Source organism: Trachypithecus francoisi, unplaced genomic scaffold, assembly GCF_009764315.1.
Source record: "Trachypithecus francoisi isolate TF-2019V2 unplaced genomic scaffold, Tfra_2.0 Lachesis_group13, whole genome shotgun sequence".
Lineage (NCBI taxonomy): Eukaryota > Metazoa > Chordata > Mammalia > Primates > Cercopithecidae > Trachypithecus > Trachypithecus francoisi.
The window spans coordinates 63,326,942-63,344,877 of NW_022681458.1; the positions used below are offsets into that span (position 1 = coordinate 63,326,942).

The 17,936-nt window shown below is 34.4% G+C and overlaps 1 protein-coding gene across 1 annotated transcript in view; it reads left to right on the plus strand.

Annotated features, from left to right (window-relative positions):
* LOC117094789 (titin-like) overlaps positions 1-17,936 on the plus strand; it is a 273,144-nt gene that overhangs the window by 95,744 nt on the left and 159,464 nt on the right. Inside the window, 24 exon segments of the mRNA XM_033230996.1 lie at positions 2-280; positions 879-1,166; positions 1,306-1,593; positions 2,370-2,660; positions 4,419-4,706; positions 5,275-5,367; positions 5,490-5,775; positions 6,865-7,045; positions 7,252-7,341; positions 7,441-7,708; positions 7,811-8,071; positions 9,551-9,760; positions 9,969-10,046; positions 10,150-10,176; positions 10,605-10,664; positions 10,999-11,082; positions 12,646-12,720; positions 14,369-14,416; positions 15,264-15,668; positions 16,105-16,167; positions 16,592-16,669; positions 16,825-16,902; positions 17,493-17,579; positions 17,807-17,887. Coding sequence (XP_033086887.1) covers positions 2-280; positions 879-1,166; positions 1,306-1,593; positions 2,370-2,660; positions 4,419-4,706; positions 5,275-5,367; positions 5,490-5,775; positions 6,865-7,045; positions 7,252-7,341; positions 7,441-7,708; positions 7,811-8,071; positions 9,551-9,760; positions 9,969-10,046; positions 10,150-10,176; positions 10,605-10,664; positions 10,999-11,082; positions 12,646-12,720; positions 14,369-14,416; positions 15,264-15,668; positions 16,105-16,167; positions 16,592-16,669; positions 16,825-16,902; positions 17,493-17,579; positions 17,807-17,887 — 3,987 coding nt within the window.

The window sequence follows — 17,936 nt, forward strand, 5'->3', positions numbered from 1 at the left end:
GAACCACCGTATTTTGTCAAGCAGCTGGAGCCAGTTAAGGTGTCTGTTGGAGATTCTGCCTCTCTACAATGCCAGCTTGCTGGAACCCCTGAAATTGGGGTATCCTGGTATAAAGGAGATACAAAATTGAGACCCACTACGACCTACAAAATGCATTTTAGGAATAATGTTGCTACACTGGTTTTCAACCAGGTTGATATTAATGATAGTGGAGAATATATCTGCAAAGCTGAAAACAGCGTGGGAGAAGTTTCTGCATCAACTTTCCTCACCGTTCAAGGTGATGGCAATATTTTTAAAGTGAACGAATTTGTGTTTCTTTTGAACAAGATTTAAAATGTCTGGGGAGGCCTTGTTTTTAGGAAAATCTTTCCAAAGTCTTAATATTCTGCTTAAGTAATCCTACTTACAGTCAGTGGCTTATCTTTTTCTGTGGATTTTACAGAAAGAGATAATATGACTAAATCTTTCATTGGAAGGATTATGCAATCATTTGCTTCTATAATTAAATCTTTTTTTAAAAGTGATCATATATTTTTAATTCCACCCCATACGTATCTCATGCAAATTGCTAGAAGGCAGTCTTTAAAATTACAGGAATCTGCTGCTTGCCCAGAGACAGGCCTTCAGCCAACCAATTGCTTTACTGGTTTTTAGATTGTTTTGCACCTACTGTGCATAAGGGTTGGTCTCAGAGTGATACTTTTGCTCCAGAAATCTATATGCTTTTCTTTATCTCCAAGTTAATTCAAGAGACGTTAATAATTCCTGATTTTTAAAAGAAATCACATACATACGTGCATTTTGTATATATATATAATTGTGAGAAGAGCATTTAGTAAATTAAAGTGTTTGTTACTTTTATTCTGTTCCTACAGAGCAAAAACTTCCACCATCATTTTCTCGACAATTGAGAGATGTTCAAGAAACAGTTGGACTGCCAGTTGTTTTTGATTGTGCCATAAGTGGATCAGAACCTATCTCTGTGTCTTGGTATAAAGATGGCAAGCCATTGAAAGACAGCCCAAATGTACAAACATCATTTTTAGACAATACAGCCACACTCAATATTTTTAAAACTGACCGGAGCCTTGCAGGCCAGTATTCTTGCACAGCTACAAACCCTATAGGCTCTGCTTCTTCTAGTGCCCGTCTCATTCTTACAGGTTTGTGGATTCTTAAACTTTTATTTCTATAATTAAAGTATTGTAATCAAATGTGAAATTAGGGAGAAATTTCTGTTTCAGTAAACTGACATGGTCCAGATATTGAGCCTGAAACCTTGTCTTTCTGCTCTACTATTAGAGGGGAAGAACCCACCCTTCTTTGACATCCCTCTTGCCCCTGTGGATGCTGTGGTGGGAGAAAGTGCTGACTTTGAGTGCCATGTCATGGGCACACAACCGATAAAGGTCAGCTGGGCCAAAGACAACAGAGAGATACGAAGTGGCGGAAACTACCAGATCAGTTATCTGGAAAACAGCGCCCGCCTGACAGTCCTCAAAGTAGACAAAGGAGATTCTGGACGATATACCTGCTATGCTGTGAATGAAGTGGGAAAAGACTCTTGTACAGCTCAGCTGAATATAAAAGGTATCGTTTATTTTATAAGTGATCCCACAAAAGTGTAATCATTTTGTAGTATATCCTGAAGGTGTAGTTTTTATGATGATGAATGCAGTTTAGGACATTTTTAAACAAATGAAAAGAAAATGTTTAAGAGGAAATAAGTTTATCTAGAGAAGAAGTCATTTTTTAAATCTGTATTTCTTTCTTTTCTCGAGACAGGGTCTCACTCTGTCACCCAGGCTGGAGTACAGTGGCATGATCTCAGCTCGCTGCAACCTCTGCCTCCTGGGTTCAAGTGATTCTCATGCCTCAGCCTCCTGAGTAGGTGGGATTACGGGCACCCACCACCATGCCCAACTAATTTTTGTAATTTTTGGTAGAAACGGGGTTTCACCATGTTGGCCAGGTTGGTCTGGAGCTCCTGACGTCAAGTGATCCACCCGCCTTGGCCTCCCAAAGTGCTGGGATTACAGGCATGAGCTACCACACCCAGCTTATAATCTATATTTCTAAAACTTTATATATTCCATATGATACTGAGACTACCCCTTCTTTTTACAGATTTGTGATTCTGTAAATGACCGTGAGTTATTTCTTATCACCCACCTTGTAAGTCAAAGAACAGTTTAGAATAAGCTGGTAGAAGGAGACTGAAATGTTTAGGAACATGCACTGATATAGTGTATTTAGTTAGTTAGCCTTGATTTTTAACTAAAAATATGAGATTTTTTCCTTGAAAAGCTTCATATTAGTAATCTGCTTCTGGATTCTACTTCATATATCCTTGCAATTTCTTACAGAGCGGCTCATCCCACCAAGTTTCACTAAAAAACTTTCAGAGACAGTAGAAGAAACAGAAGGGAATTCTTTTAAACTTGAGGGACGTGTGGCTGGTTCCCAACCTATAACTGTTGCCTGGTACAAAAATAATATAGAGATACAACCAACTTCTAACTGTGAAATAACATTCAAGAACAACACGTTAGTGCTGCAAGTCAGGAAAGCAGGCATGAACGACGCGGGTTTGTACACATGCAAAGTGTCCAATGATGCAGGCTCTGCTCTGTGCACATCTTCAATTGTCATCAAAGGTGAGTTATCCTCACAGCCCCAACCTGCTGTTTTGTTCACTGCCTGTTATATAGCCATGTGTATTTCTTATGATATCTTGACCATGTAAGTTATAACAAATAAAAATACACATTATTTAACTGTGTATTTATCACTCCACATGTTTACTAAAAATATAAATTATTGTAATTTAATTATGTGTCTTTCCAAAGGAGGTGTCATTTAACGGACTAATATCTTAGGTTTCTAAATCATATCCCCAAATTCCCTTAGGTAGTTAGAAGTTTCAGCATACTCTGAAATGTGTGCATACGTGACACATATATTTTTATGAAGTACATTTGTTTTGAATTTTTTCTAATGTTCATCACCAAATATCACACTAACTTGACTATTATTGAGTTATACATTATATCACAGTCTGAAACTTTCTCCTTTCTAAGTGTATTTCTAAAGGATTGTTGTTTAATGTATATTGCCCAAAGCTTTGGACCTGCAAACAAATATTAATCCCAGACAAAAGGGTAACATTTGCCCAAAAAGAAAAATAATGGGTAGAAAACATTGCATATCATTATGGAAGATTTATTTAAATACACAATCATAGCTTGAGACAATGAAATAGACTGTGTTGTTTAAGGATATCTTTATCTGTTTCTCTTCACTGTAACGGCTTCCAGTAATTACAACATAGCTTCATCAAAATCACATTAAAAACTAACCTCTTAGAGCAGCTTGGAATTAATTACCAACTCTTATGATCTGGTTGATTATCTCACAGTGCACAGATAGTAAGTTATTATTAATAGGCTGATATTACTCATAAGTAAATATCACTGAGTTGTCTTAAAATTCCAATTTCATCACTCATTTAATGGAATTTAGATGCATTTAGTTTTAAAACACATTTAATAAAATGAAAAACATATACTTAGCAGTGGCTTATATTCATGATTTACATTCATGATGGTTTTACCATGGGCAGATAAATGCTTTCTATAGAATTCTGAAGCTATTTGTAAAATTGTTTAAAGGGTAGACATCAGAAGTTTTAATCTTTGCAATAACAAAAAAAAAATGGCCTTATTCTTTCTAGGTACAGGTCTCAGAACCATTGAACAAAATCATTATATACTACTGAGTTGTACATGGCCTTCCTATCATGTTACTCATCGATGTCTTCATCATTGGTCTTCAGTTAAACACTGAGCTTCAACTCCTAATTCCTTTGGGCTAAGATTGGATTTTAAATGCTACTGTGACTCCATTTAATAGCTAAAGATGAACATCAGAGAAAATCACATATAAATATGTGGGCTCATGTATTACTCAGATGTTAGCTTTCTTTCCTAGAGGGTAGCAATCACTGCTGCTGGAAACAAGCAGAATTCCCAAATAAGCCCTTCATTTTCAGGGTTCAGCAAAAACGCAGCTGTACACAGGTTTCAGAGAATTAATAGTGTGCTACATGGCAAAGAAGTTTATAGTAATTGCCAATGTCTGCAGTGCTTAATCAGGACACAGATGCTGGGGCAATTTGTGGGCAGCATGTCATGTGTTCTTTGCTTGTTTTTAAACCTTTATCGTTTTTAAAAATCCAACAAATTTAAACTACTGTCTTTAGAGAGGAATAAACCAGACACATAATTCTGTTCTACTACAGCAACGAGTGTTACCTGTTAGAGGCAAAACTGGTTTTCTCTTTATTTGTTTCTCTTGTGGAATTTAACACTTTTTTTGCCTTTATGTTCCTCATGAAAATACCTTTTCAATTCCAGAACCTAAGAAGCCACCTGTATTTGATCAGCACCTTACTCCAGTAACAGTGAGTGAAGGAGAATACGTGCAGCTCAGCTGCCATGTCCAGGGATCTGAGCCAATTAGGATCCAGTGGTTGAAGGCTGGCAGGGATATAAAGCCTTCAGACAGATGCAGCTTCAGCTTTGCTAGTGGGACAGCTGTACTGGAACTCAGAGATGTGGCTAAAGCAGATTCGGGAGATTATGTGTGTAAAGCTTCAAATGTGGCTGGAAGTGACACTACCAAATCAAAAGTGACCATTAAAGGTACAGACACCTCAAAAGTATTATGCAGTTCAAGCCAGCCACCCCTCATGTTTATTTGCTTATTACAATTTCACTAGAAATGGAATCAGATTTTTAGAAATATCAGTTGTTGCTCATCTGCAATTTGTAGGCTCCTTATTATAATTGAAATATTAGATAATTTAACAGAAATAATGTCAATACAAAGTATCTGAAATTATTACAAGTTTACCACTCTTCTTGAACCTCTTTTCACCATATCCAGTAAGATTTAATTAATGCAGTTCCAAAAATGATGCTATAATAATGTGATAGAAAGTAGACTGGTGTGATACACCTGGCAAAAATAAAACCAGGTCTAAAAATATTGACACTACTAACATGATTATAGTTCAACCTTTGATAGCTATCATTAGCATAAATGTCTGAGAAGCTGCTTTATCTTCTGTAACCCACCGTTACATAGGAAGAGAATTCTGCAGTACTTACTTATCACACTGCCAACCTCCTAAGGCTTATTTTTAAAAGGGGGATATTAATTACAGTTTTGAGGTGATTGTAGTAACAAAACATGTAAACGTTTTTTCAGACAAACCAGCTGTGGCCCCAGCAGCCAAGAAAGCTGCAGTAGATGGAAGACTCTTTTTTGTATCAGAACCTCAGAGTATCAGAGTTGTAGAAAGTAAGTGTACTTCATGAGAGGTACATCTTCATCTATCTGGTACCTTTTACTTATGATTTAATTTTGGAAGAACTGATTTTAGAAAATTAAATTTTTATTCACTTGTCTTCATTATTCCTTAGAAACCACTGCAACCTTCATTGCAAAAGTTGGAGGTGACCCAATCCCAAATGTTAAATGGACGAAAGGGAAGTGGAGACAGCTGAACCAAGGAGGTCGTGTTTTCATCCACCAAAAAGGCGATGAAGCAAAACTGGAGATTAGAGACACCACAAAAACTGATTCTGGGTTATACCGATGCGTGGCATTTAACAAACATGGTGAAATTGAAAGTAATGTTAACTTACAGGTGGATGAAAGGAAGAAACAAGAGAAAATTGAAGGCGATCTTAGAGCAATGCTGAAAAAGTGAGTTCAATGAAAACCACAAATTGTACAGTCAGCCCTTGGTGTAAGCGGGTTCCGCATCCACAGTCAACCAGCCCCAGTGGAAAGTATTAAAGAAGAAAAATTTTAAAAATACAAATAAACAATACAGCATAACAACCATTTACACAGCACTTACATTGTATTAGGTATTATAAGTAACCTAGAGATGAAGTATACAGGAGGATGTGCATAGGTTTCATGCAAATACTATGCCATTTTACATCAGGGACTTCAGCATCTGGCCACAGGCCTCTTGAAGCCAATCTCCTGTGCATTCAGAGGGATGACTGTAATGTCCCATTCACAAAAGGAATCTCTCAAAAGGCATGGGCCATCCATGTCATGATTCAGATTGTTAAGAAACATAGGCATATAGATATTTTAACAGAAGCAGATAAGCAAAAACATCTGGGTGTTCTTGTTTCATTAGAATCAATTTCTGAATATAAGAGAAAGTTTTAAGAATGAGGTGAATGTCTATTAAGATTTTTAAACAAAAAGAAATGGCCTAAAGAAACCCCAGTATTGTCTGTGCCTAGGTATGAAATTTTTGTTTCTATATATAATTTATTATGTTATGAATGGTTCTCTAAAACAACTGTTTTAAACATTTTCCGTAATTATCATCCATTTCAATATGGTTTATTTTTCAACATAATTATTGAATTAAATCCACACTCAATTCCCACAAATCTTTTCCATGAGATGTATTCTATTCTATTATTAAAGTTTTCCATTGCTACTATTCTTTTTTCTGATATTATAATTCATTAACTAGGCTCTTTGGTTATGAAGTTTACAGAAATACTTCTATTATTCTTTCCTTTCTTAAAATTTTTGATCCAATGTCTATATTTTATAACAATGGTCCTAATCCATCTGATTTTAATCCACTCCATCTCCAAACCCACATTTTAAAATTATTTCACAGCTAACATGGTAAAATTAATATTTATTGAATAAAGAACAAGAAAACCTTAATGAAGTACGTAATCTTTGAATGATGATAGACAATTAAAAATAAATAGAAGACAGGTGATTTATCCTTACTTTTTAAATTTTATTTAGGACTCCAATCTTAAAGAAAGCTGGGGAAGAAGAGGAAATTGATATCATGGAACTTCTCAAAAATGTTGATCCTAAAGAATATGAAAAATATGCCCGCATGTATGGAATCACTGACTTCCGAGGTCTTCTTCAAGCATTTGAACTGCTCAAGCAAAGCCAAGAAGAAGAGACACATAGACTGGTATGCTCCTTCATATATAGCATCATCCTAAAAAAGTCACATTTAAAGCATCTCACACATTCCCTTTGAATTACCAGAATCCTATAGTTATATGACATCATTTAATATGACCTAACCAGCATCCAGAATGGAAGTTGAATATAGTCATGCATCCTCTAAATCAAATTTTGTTTCATATGTAATACCTATCATTTTTTTCTTCTCAGGAAATTGAAGAAATAGAGAGGTCAGAGAAGGACGAAAAGGAATTTGAGGAACTTGTATCATTTATTCAGCAAAGACTGTCACAGACAGAGGTAAAAAGAATTATGCTGATAATAAAATGAACAAGTTATGATTGAGTATTATTATAAGGGAAGGAGTAACAAATGTGTTTTAATTCTTTATTCTCCTAGCCTGTCACTCTGATCAAGGACATCGAAAATCAGACAGTTTTGAAAGATAATGATGCTGTCTTTGAAATTGACATTAAAATTAATTATCCAGAAATCAAGCTTTCGTGGTACAAAGGAACTCAAAAACTGGAACCCAGTGATAAATTTGAAATAAGCATCGATGGTGACCGACATACACTCAGAGTCAAAAACTGTCAACTTAAAGACCAGGGCAATTATCGATTGGTTTGTGGCCCACACATCGCTAGCGCTAAACTGACTGTAATTGGTAAGTTAGAAAAGGCTTATGAAATACTTGTGAGATTTAAATTACTGTTGAGCACATCTGCGTGTGATATTGAACAAAATGTGTGTTGTATCACATGAACAGAGCCTGCGTGGGAACGGCATCTTCAGGATGTGACTCTGAAAGAAGGCCAGACTTGCACCATGACATGCCAGTTTTCTGTACCAAATGTAAAATCTGAATGGTTCAGAAATGGCATAATCCTTAAACCCCAAGGTAGACATAAAACAGAAGTGGAACACAAAGTCCACAAATTGACCATTGCAGATGTTCGAGCAGAAGACCAGGGTCAGTACACCTGCAAATATGAAGACCTTGAAACTTCAGCAGAACTCAGAATCGAAGGTGCGTGAAACACTGTGGAGTCCTTGTGGTACAGCATAGGTCAATGGCAAATGTTGTGCAGGACCCCTGCAGCCCTGCCTTTAGATACACACCAAAGTGGTCATGTGTTCTTATTTCCCAACACACGTTCTCATAGTATTCACTCACATCTCAAAGTTCATACAGAAGCACACGGGAAATATTCAAATGAGTGTCAATTCTTTTGCGTCATTCTTTTAGATTTTAATCTAGTCTAAGACATAATCTTTAACAGTAATTTCTGTCTAAAGTCTAAATTTCATGATTCTCATATCTAGGATTGTAGAAAGAGATCTAGGAAAGGATAAGATCTCATAGCTGTAAATCTGGAGGATCTTGGTTAGGAATTGATATTTTGTTTATAGGACATAGTCTGACTTTCTCTGTACAAAATTACGTAGATAAAATTAACATGTCATGTGCAATTAGCAATTTCTCAAAAAATATTTATTTCATTTTCAGATCATGTTTTAATCTTCTGAATATCTGAAATTAAGTGAAATCTCAGAATTTAGGAGCAACAACATTCATTTCCTAATTGATTATATGCATTTTCCAAAGACACCCTCAAACTGTATTGAGAAAAATTTTGGTTATAATAGCATCTGCTTTCAGCTATTGGTGCCCATTTGTATTTGCTGAAACACAAATATATGACATTGGATTTACATAAGCATGTCAACTTTTCTGGCTTACCTTACAATGAATATCAGTGACTGGTTGTATTTAAATGGTTTTCAAAGTAAAGGTCCAGCTGCAAGTACTAATTATTTTTTAAATAATTGATATTTTTAATATAATTATTTAGTAAATAGAGCTCACCAGAGTACTGTGATTTCTAAGATTTTATGGTACTGTTATACGTATAAGACCCTCCCCTCCATCCTCTTCTAGAAAACACTCCTGCCATCCACACACATCCTTTATTTGTGCCATATGTACTTAGCAGATTTCTGAACTCTAAAATTTTTTTGTGAAATTTAGAAGTGCAGATTTCCTATTGAGTTTGAAATTATTTTACAAGAAAAGTTATACATATTAGATAAACAATTCTAGATCCTGAATAGCAGAAATGATTTTACTGAGGCAAGAAAGAATTTCACAGAGAAATAAGTTACAGAGTACAATTAAGTTTGTGTACCCTAACACTTTTAAAATTTAATTTGACTTTGGGTCATAAGCTCTCTTTAATATGTCCTTTATATGAATATTTTAAGGACTCACAATAATTTCTTTACACTTTGCTACATTTGTCCGGCAGGAATACACTTAAGAATTGGGATACTTTTTTGTTAGTGATGCAAAAAAGAGTGCGTTTCTTCTCATTTTGGATTTTTGAACTTTTCTTGCTATTTTATAACTGGGCACAAAGATGGAGATTTTAAGTATCTGAGGCAAAAGCAAGTAAAAGAAATTCCTCTCTGTATAACCTAGCTTTGAACTCTCTTTGTACTTAAACAGCTGAACCAATTCAGTTTACAAAGCGTATACAGAACATTGTGGTGAGTGAGCATCAGTCTGCCACCTTCGAGTGTGAAGTGTCCTTTGATGACGCCATTGTAACATGGTACAAAGGACCAACAGAACTGACAGAGAGCCAGAAGTACAACTTTAGGAATGACGGTCGCTGCCATTATATGACCATCCACAATGTGACCCCAGACGATGAAGGTGATTTCATTGACAGTTTTCCAGTGAATGTATAATTGAAGGCTCATCTGTTTTCTGTATTTCTACCCTGTATGCGCTCATGCTCTAATTCTATCTAGAATGCTTTTTTAGAAAAGACAAGTGTAAACAAACACATACATATATTGAAGTAAAGAAGTGTTATTTGCAACATATCAGAAAACAAGAGTTGGATGATTTTTCTCCCAAGGTGTCTACTCGGTCATCGCTCGGCTGGAGCCAAGAGGTGAAGCAAGAAGCACGGCAGAGTTGTACCTAACGACGAAAGGTGAGGGAGCGCCATCTGAAAGCCACCCTGCTATCTTTGAAACACGTAGACTACCTATACCATTCTCAACACAAAAATATCATTTTTTTTTTTTATTTTGCAGAAATCAAACTGGAGCTGAAGCCTCCTGGTAAGTTGTTTTGTAAAAATCAATCCTTGCTTACAATAAATTCAGCATAATTTTGTAAATCACAGAAGCCAAACTAAAACGTATAAGATATCTTTCTCTTTTGGATAAAATATTTTTCAATAAAAGTGTTATTCAGTAAAATTACTTTCAGTCAAATAATAAAATGTTAAACTTTGTGAGTATGGCAAATCAGAGATAATAAGGTGTCACTCAGCTGATGCTAGAATCATGCCAAATAGAATGGCCACAGAATGAAACAAATTTTGACAGTAAACAAAACTTACCTATGTGGCTGCATACAAAAGAATACTAATATTATTTTGTCTGTCTATTAGATTCTTCCATTAGATATGCCTGACATATCTTAGGGTCTAATAAATAGCTTGTTCTCAGTCTCTCTATGCTTATCATTACATGTCCCTTTCCAGATATTCCTGACTCCAGAGTCCCAATTCCAACCATGCCTATTAGAGCAGTACCACCAGAAGGTAAGACCCAGAACCTCAGCATCTGAGCTTGGAGCAGCGATATTCTAGCACTACGAATCTGTACAAAACTTTATACCAATGCCCAAACTGCAGCAGAGTCAGAACAAACCCATGTTGTATTCTTCAGTGAGCAATTAGAAATTAAAGTAAAAAAAAAAAAAAAAAAAAAAAAAGTAGTTCCAGTAATAAATAGATGCTACTTTTATTTGTTCTGATTGATGAATTGGTACTATAATACCTTTGAAGTACTGAAAGAAATGCATGAGACTATTCATTATATTTTACGCAAAATAGGAAACTAAAACATGTTACTAACGGCATTTATTTTCTTCAGAAATCCCTCCTGTGGTTGCTCCTCCTATCCCCCTTTTGCTACCAACACCCGAAGAAAAGAAACCACCAGCAAAACGTATTGAAGGTATTATACCTCATCTACCTAGACGTCGAAATAAGAATTTCACTCTGCTGACCCGAAAAATGTTGCTTAATAGAACACATTGGCCCTCTAGTGGTCAAGAGGTGGAATTGCCTTTCAAAATGTAAATTATTTTCTCAAAGTGTTAGCTAACTAAATGTGTAAGTCATGTGCTTAAAACTCTGAAAATCATCAAACAAAATACTATGTTGCTATTAAAATATTTTATTTTAATGGAATTACTGAAACATTAATGTAGAATTAATTTTATGTTTCGTATTTTCTTAACTACTAAAAGAATAACAAAAAGAATAATGGAACCAATTTCTAGTGCAGCTTATGGAAATAAACCATGGTAGTTTACAGTTAAATTGCAAATTATAGCTTGTGGTTCTTCTCAATTTGTAGTATTAGCTACTCTGTAAATTTTACTATTTTGTGACAAAAAATATGATTTAGAATACTTATGAAATATTTGACTTCTTTTGTACCTAAGGCATGATCTCACCAATAAAGAAATCTTAAGCGTTCCAAGGAATTGCTCCTCTCAAATATTCAGCAGAGAAATTGTACTATTTGTGTCCCAAAGATTCTCAACGAAATTAGACAACAGATTTCCTGGGACCTTCTGGAGTTATAGGGAGTTCAGAAATGCTGTCAGAATTCTCCCAGCATGGTCAGAAAAAATTCTGTGTGTCAAAATCACACTTTTCTATAGCTAAGTCACTACTACTATAGTAGATTCAAGGGGTGGACATGGTAGGCCCTTAACACCCACTACAATTGGCATTAAAAAAGTTTGACCCATTTTTCAAGCCAGTCTTAGAGGAAATTCAGTTAGAAACTTCCAATTTTGTGACTAATGCAACCTCATTAACAAAGAGAAGCATTTTCATGATTCATACCAACATAAACATTTTATCGAGCTGTGAGAACAGGGAGAAACAAGAATCAACAATCATAAATTGGATTTCCATTTGTATTTCTGTTGTCAAAAATAATAACTTATGTTAATGAATGATTTGTTCTTTGACTGGTAGTATCAACATGGCTAAGTTTGAGAACTCACTGTGAAACTTGAGAAGTTAAATAATGTTTTAAAAATTAAAAGAGAGTGTTCTTTATTCATGAATACGAGAGGTCATAATCAAGTATGATTAGGAAATGTGGTTAAGGTATAACAGCAGCACAACAAACGACTTTAAACCCACTTGTTACTCTTCCTCCTAACGTATTTGTGTTCATCCCTAAGTGAAACAAGGATGAAAATGTGTACTTTTCTATTTATGATATCACTTAGATTCACACCCCATGTTCTGAAAACTTTAACTCTCAGCAGACACAAAATCAGTGAAGATGTAAGATCACAGTACATTTTCTATATCCCTCCAAAACAATGTTTTTGCATCTAGTCCTAGATCTTTCCAAAACAAATATCTTGTAGTAATGTATAGAAGCTCACTACTATCAACATTTGGAAAAATAAAATATTTCAATAAAATGCCTAGTTTCCTGAAAGCATTTTAGTTACTTACACCAGAAATCTTTTTATTTTTATTTTTTTAGTTACCAAAAAGGCTGTGAAGAAAGATGCCAAAAAAGTTGTTGCAAAGCCCAAAGAAGAGGTGACACCACGTGAAGGTATTATAATTAATGAAAAAGCAATCTTAATACTTTTTTCTTGGCTAAAACTTTTAAATCCTAAATAGTGGAGGGTGAAGGAAGGGTAAGAGTTTGCAATCACAAAATGGTACCTCTCTCTTCACTCACTTGCACCCTCTTTGACTCAGTCCTCACTCTCTCTTTCTCAACTTCCTTTTTTCTCCCTTTTCTCTTTCCTGTCCTCCTGAGCCCCTGGGAACCAATGACAACACCAGTGTATTCTGGTTTTTTCTGGATGATAATTTAAAGAAGGTCTTGCCCGGAAGTCCAACAGCTATTCTTTTTTTTTCTTTTTTATTTTATTGTAAATTGACGATTTACTATTGTGTATATATTTACGGGGTACAAAGTGATGTTATGATCTGTGAATACAATATGGAATAATTAAATCAAGCCAATTAACATATCCATCACCTCAAATACTTAACATTTTTGTGGTGAGAATATTTGAAATTTACTCTTCAGCGAATTTGAAATGTACAATACACTATTATTAACTATATTCACCACTCTGTACAACAGATCTCAAGAAAAGTCATATTTCTCCTGTCTAGCTAAGATTTTGCACCCTTTGACCAACATTTCCCCATTCCCTCAAATCCCCAGCCTCTGTAACCATCATTCTACACTTTATGAGTTCAACTTTTTTAGTTCCACATCTAAGTGAGAACTTACAGTCTTTGTCTTTCTGTGCCTGGCTTATTTCGCTTAGCATAATCTCCAGTTCTATCCATGTTGTCACAAATGACAAAATTCCCTTTTTTTTTATAAGGCTGAATAGTATTCCATTGTGTATGTATGTACCACCTTTTCCTTATCTATTCATCCATTGATGGACACTTAGGGTGTTTCCATGACTTGGTCTTTGTGAATAATGCTGCAATGAACATGGAAGTGCCCAAGAGCTGGTCTTAATAAAGTCACATCAATAGAAGAGCAAGGGTTGGTGTTAATTTTAAGAGGTTGCTGCAACCTACCTCAGTGTCCTTCCTGATTTAGGTGATCTAAATATCAATATTTGAAGAAAAAATACTTTATGAAGGAGGATCCATTCAAATCACTTTAACTTTCAATATATCCTGGAAGATTTTTAGGAAAACAGTTGGAGAACTAAATTTAAACAAATAGTTTTAACCCATTTGACTAAGATTAGAGTACAGCAACCTCCATAAAGAAGGAAAATATGGAAGCACAAGGCATCACTCATCATTCAGACTTTTCTGAGTGGTCATTTGTGAAACATCATGGAATAAGAGGACACTCAAAAAGCATGGATATTTCGTGAACTTTATAGTTAATAATTGAAAATGTCTAATGCATTATTTTTAGCATTGGACATATTAAATATTCTCTTCATGCTTAATGTTAACTTATTATAAATCAATCTAAACTAGAATCAAACTTTGGCCTTTTGCATGTTTCTTTTTGTTAACATGGCATTGCATAGCATTTCTAATGAGCTAGATTTGGAAATTATAAAAGCATTATTATGATTCCTGGAAAGGCTGGTGTATTTGTAGTAGTCATAGCTCCTACTAACAACTAACAATGATGTGCAGGATTAGTAAACATTAATAATAATGTAATCTAAAAATAAACACACATTTTTATGTTTTTAAACTCCCAGAGCTTGTCAAGAAGCCTCCACCTCCTACTACCTTAATTCCAGCAAAAGGTAAATAAAGAGAAATCATTTTTATTCTGTTTATTCCTGAGATTTGCACTTCTGCTGACTATTCTTATTTTAAATATTAGGCTTCCAACTTACTGCAAAATTGTGGAGTCTCCTCTGCTGTGTTAAATTTAGCATAGAAATGATGGCTATTTCATATTGCCCCTTTCCCAGGAAAAGAAACCTAAGCAGATGTTTATTCTGCCTCTGTGCAGTGGTCTCAGAGAAAGAAGCAGTGAGGGCAAAAAGGAGGGGCCATTCCTTATTTTTTTAATTGTAGTTAACACAAATGTTAAGAGTCATATAAATAATGAGAGCCCTTAAGAACTTTTAAAATCTGTTATCTAAAAGTACCTAATTAACTTGGTTACATAATTTTAAATGTTGTTTTTATTAAATTGACTAAGGGATCCTATGCAAGAGTCAAAAATGTAGGTTTAAAATTAGAAACATGTTTGAAATCATAATCAGAACTTTTTTTAAAGGTTAACTGTTTAAGTATTAAATATAAATTCCATAAACTTACCGAATGTTAAAACTATTCCATTGGAAGAAACTAGGGGTTCTGCAAACTGGAGCTCTCATGGAATAATGGAAGGTGTATCCATTTGATAATATTTATTGAATCCATTTTTTCACACTGGAAAAATCCTCAAATCAACAGTAGAATGTATCTTGATACTCTACTGTGTTCCATAGTCAAAAATTTAAATGGAACCAATACAAAAAAAAAGGATTCTCAATAAAATAGATCTGAAATACTGATGTTGTTTAACTAGGTAGATTTTTGTTTAGTGAAGCAGTTGGATGGATAGAATTAATATGCTAATAGTCTCTTTATCTATTTTAGCTCCTGAAATCATTGATGTATCCTCTAAAGCTGAAGAAGTAAAAATAATGACTATAATCAGAAAGCAAGAGGTTCAGAAAGAAAAAGAAGCTGTGTATGAGAAAAAGCAAGCAGTCCACAAGGAGAAGAGAGTCTTCATTGAATCTTTCGAAGAACCTTATGACGAACTGGAGGTAGAACCATACACAGAGCCATTTGAACAACCTTATTATGAAGAACCAGATGAGGACTATGAAGAGACCAAGGTAGAAGCTAAAAAGGAAGTTCATGAGGAATGGGAAGAAGATTTTGAAGAAGGGCAAGAATACTATGAAAGGGAAGAAGGCTATGACGAAGGGGAGGAAGAGTGGGAAGAGGCTTACCAAGAAAGGGAAGTAATTCAAGTTCAAAAGGAGGTCTATGAAGGTATGTATAAACTGAATGATTTGTTTCCCTCTTTTCTTCATTTTTGCTCAGTTCATTAAATTGTCAATGCTATGAACCTGATTTGCAGTTTATGTGAAATAGATAAAATGATCTTAGTTTTTTTTAAGGTTAGAAATCTTTTAAAAGTTATTTTCTTCAGAGTTACTTTCATGCTTTGACATTACAAGCTAAATCATTTAGTCTTATTACTAACACTAAATTCCAAGTGCTAATTTCTAATGCAGAAGTTCAAGTTTTACTTTTACTGCCTTGTTGCATCTCTGTTTGATCCTGCTTCAAAACCTAGCACTAAGATCTGTGTTGGTAATAACGATCCCAGAATTACATATTATCCTTACCTTATCTCATTTGGAATTAACACAACCTAAGAGAATTTATTTAAGCATCCCTTCTTATTCCTGTGTTTTTATTAAAGAATCACATGAGAGAAAAGTTCCAGCCAAAGTACCTGAAAAGAAAGCACCACCACCTCCTAAAGGTAAGTAATTGGAAATATTTAAATAGACTAGAGCATCGACATCATTATCATGGCTTGTTTGGCAGCAATGTATAAATCAGCAGTTCAATCCAATAGGCACAACTTCTTCTCTAAGCTTTATTGTGAATGATTTTTTTTCTTAAAATTTCTATCTAATTCATTTAATTTAAAAAATCGAAAGATGATAAAAATTGTAATGGTAAACTTAAATATAGCCAAAATATGTTAAGTACAGAAACTTGTACCCGAAGTTCAAAGTTGTGCGTAAAGGTCAAAGCACCAAACTCGTCTCTCTCTTTAAAAAATGATACATATATCTGCATATATACATATAGGTGTGTATAAACACAGAGCGAGAGAGACAGAGTGAGAGATTTTTAATAGGAATTCTAAAAGTACTGCAATTTCTTTAAAATGCTTGCAGTTATAAAGAAGCCAGTAATTGAAAAAATTGAAAAGACTTCTCGAAGAATGGAGGAAGAAAAAGTTCAAGTCACCAAAGGTATTATCATTTCAAACGTTCCTAGCACCCATGTACACAAGTAATGTGTTTACTGATCTATACTCACGTTAGTTCTTTATATAATCAAATACTTTTAAATTTTGTGCAAAGCAACATTCTTCAAAATACAAATATATTTGTACATATTTTTAAAGTACCTGAAGTTTCAAAGAAGATTGTTCCACAAAAACCTTCCCGGACTCCAGTACAGGAAGAAGTTATTGAAGTGAAAGGTATACATCTTTGTTTTTCAGCTACAAGTTCAAATTTTTTTTTTATTTATGTGTATGGACATGTGTACATATATTGCTAAGTAACTCACAAATCTGAAACGACCAAAAAAAACACATTTTTACATAATACAAGTCTTACGTTGAGTTGCACATATGTTCAATTTAAATAATAACATTATCTACTTTCTTTCTAGTTCTGCTTAAAAATTACATTTTTTATTATAAGGAAGGTTTGTGTTTAATCAGTAGTTTGCTAACTTTATTGTGCAATGCATTCCATTGCATATAATATTCCCTGTCCTCTTATTTATAGAAATAGACCCTAACAGATTTGGAAAAACACAACATTGTGTGTGAAGAAGTTGTGTCTATTTGATTCTCATTTAAGAATGTTTGATGAAGGCTGCATGCATTGTTTATCCCTATAGATCAAAAGATGATTTGTTTTCTTGTCAATACTGAATTTGTTCTCAAGCTACCATATTAACCCACTCATTCTGTGTCTAAATACTTGAGTATAAAATCCACGTGTTTGATCTGATGTCTTGTACTAAAAAAAGAAATACTAATGTGAAATACTCTCTTTAAAGTACCAGCTGTGCATACAAAGAAGATGGTTATTTCAGAAGAAAAGATGTTCTTTGCTTCTCACACAGAGGAGGAGGTGTCAGTCACAGGTATAAGGCAAACTGGAATGTGGGGCTCAAAGGGAAGGGTTTTAGGCAGATTTTTATCCCTCTTGTTTAATTTGTGATCATACAGACATTTCTGTCTCTTTGTAAATTCTCTGTCATCTTTTCATTTCATGTTTGTCTCTGTTTTCATTTTATTTTAATGTTCTTTGTAAATTACAATTACCACCCACAACATGGCATATCAGTAATTACAATGTGCATTTTTTAAGTCCCCGAGGTACAAAAGGAAACTGTTACTGAAGAGAAAATTCACGTTGCTGTTTCCAAAAGGGTTGAACCACCACCTAAAGGTATTAGTAATTCATTCTAAGTTTAAACTAGTCTTTTAATAAAAGTACA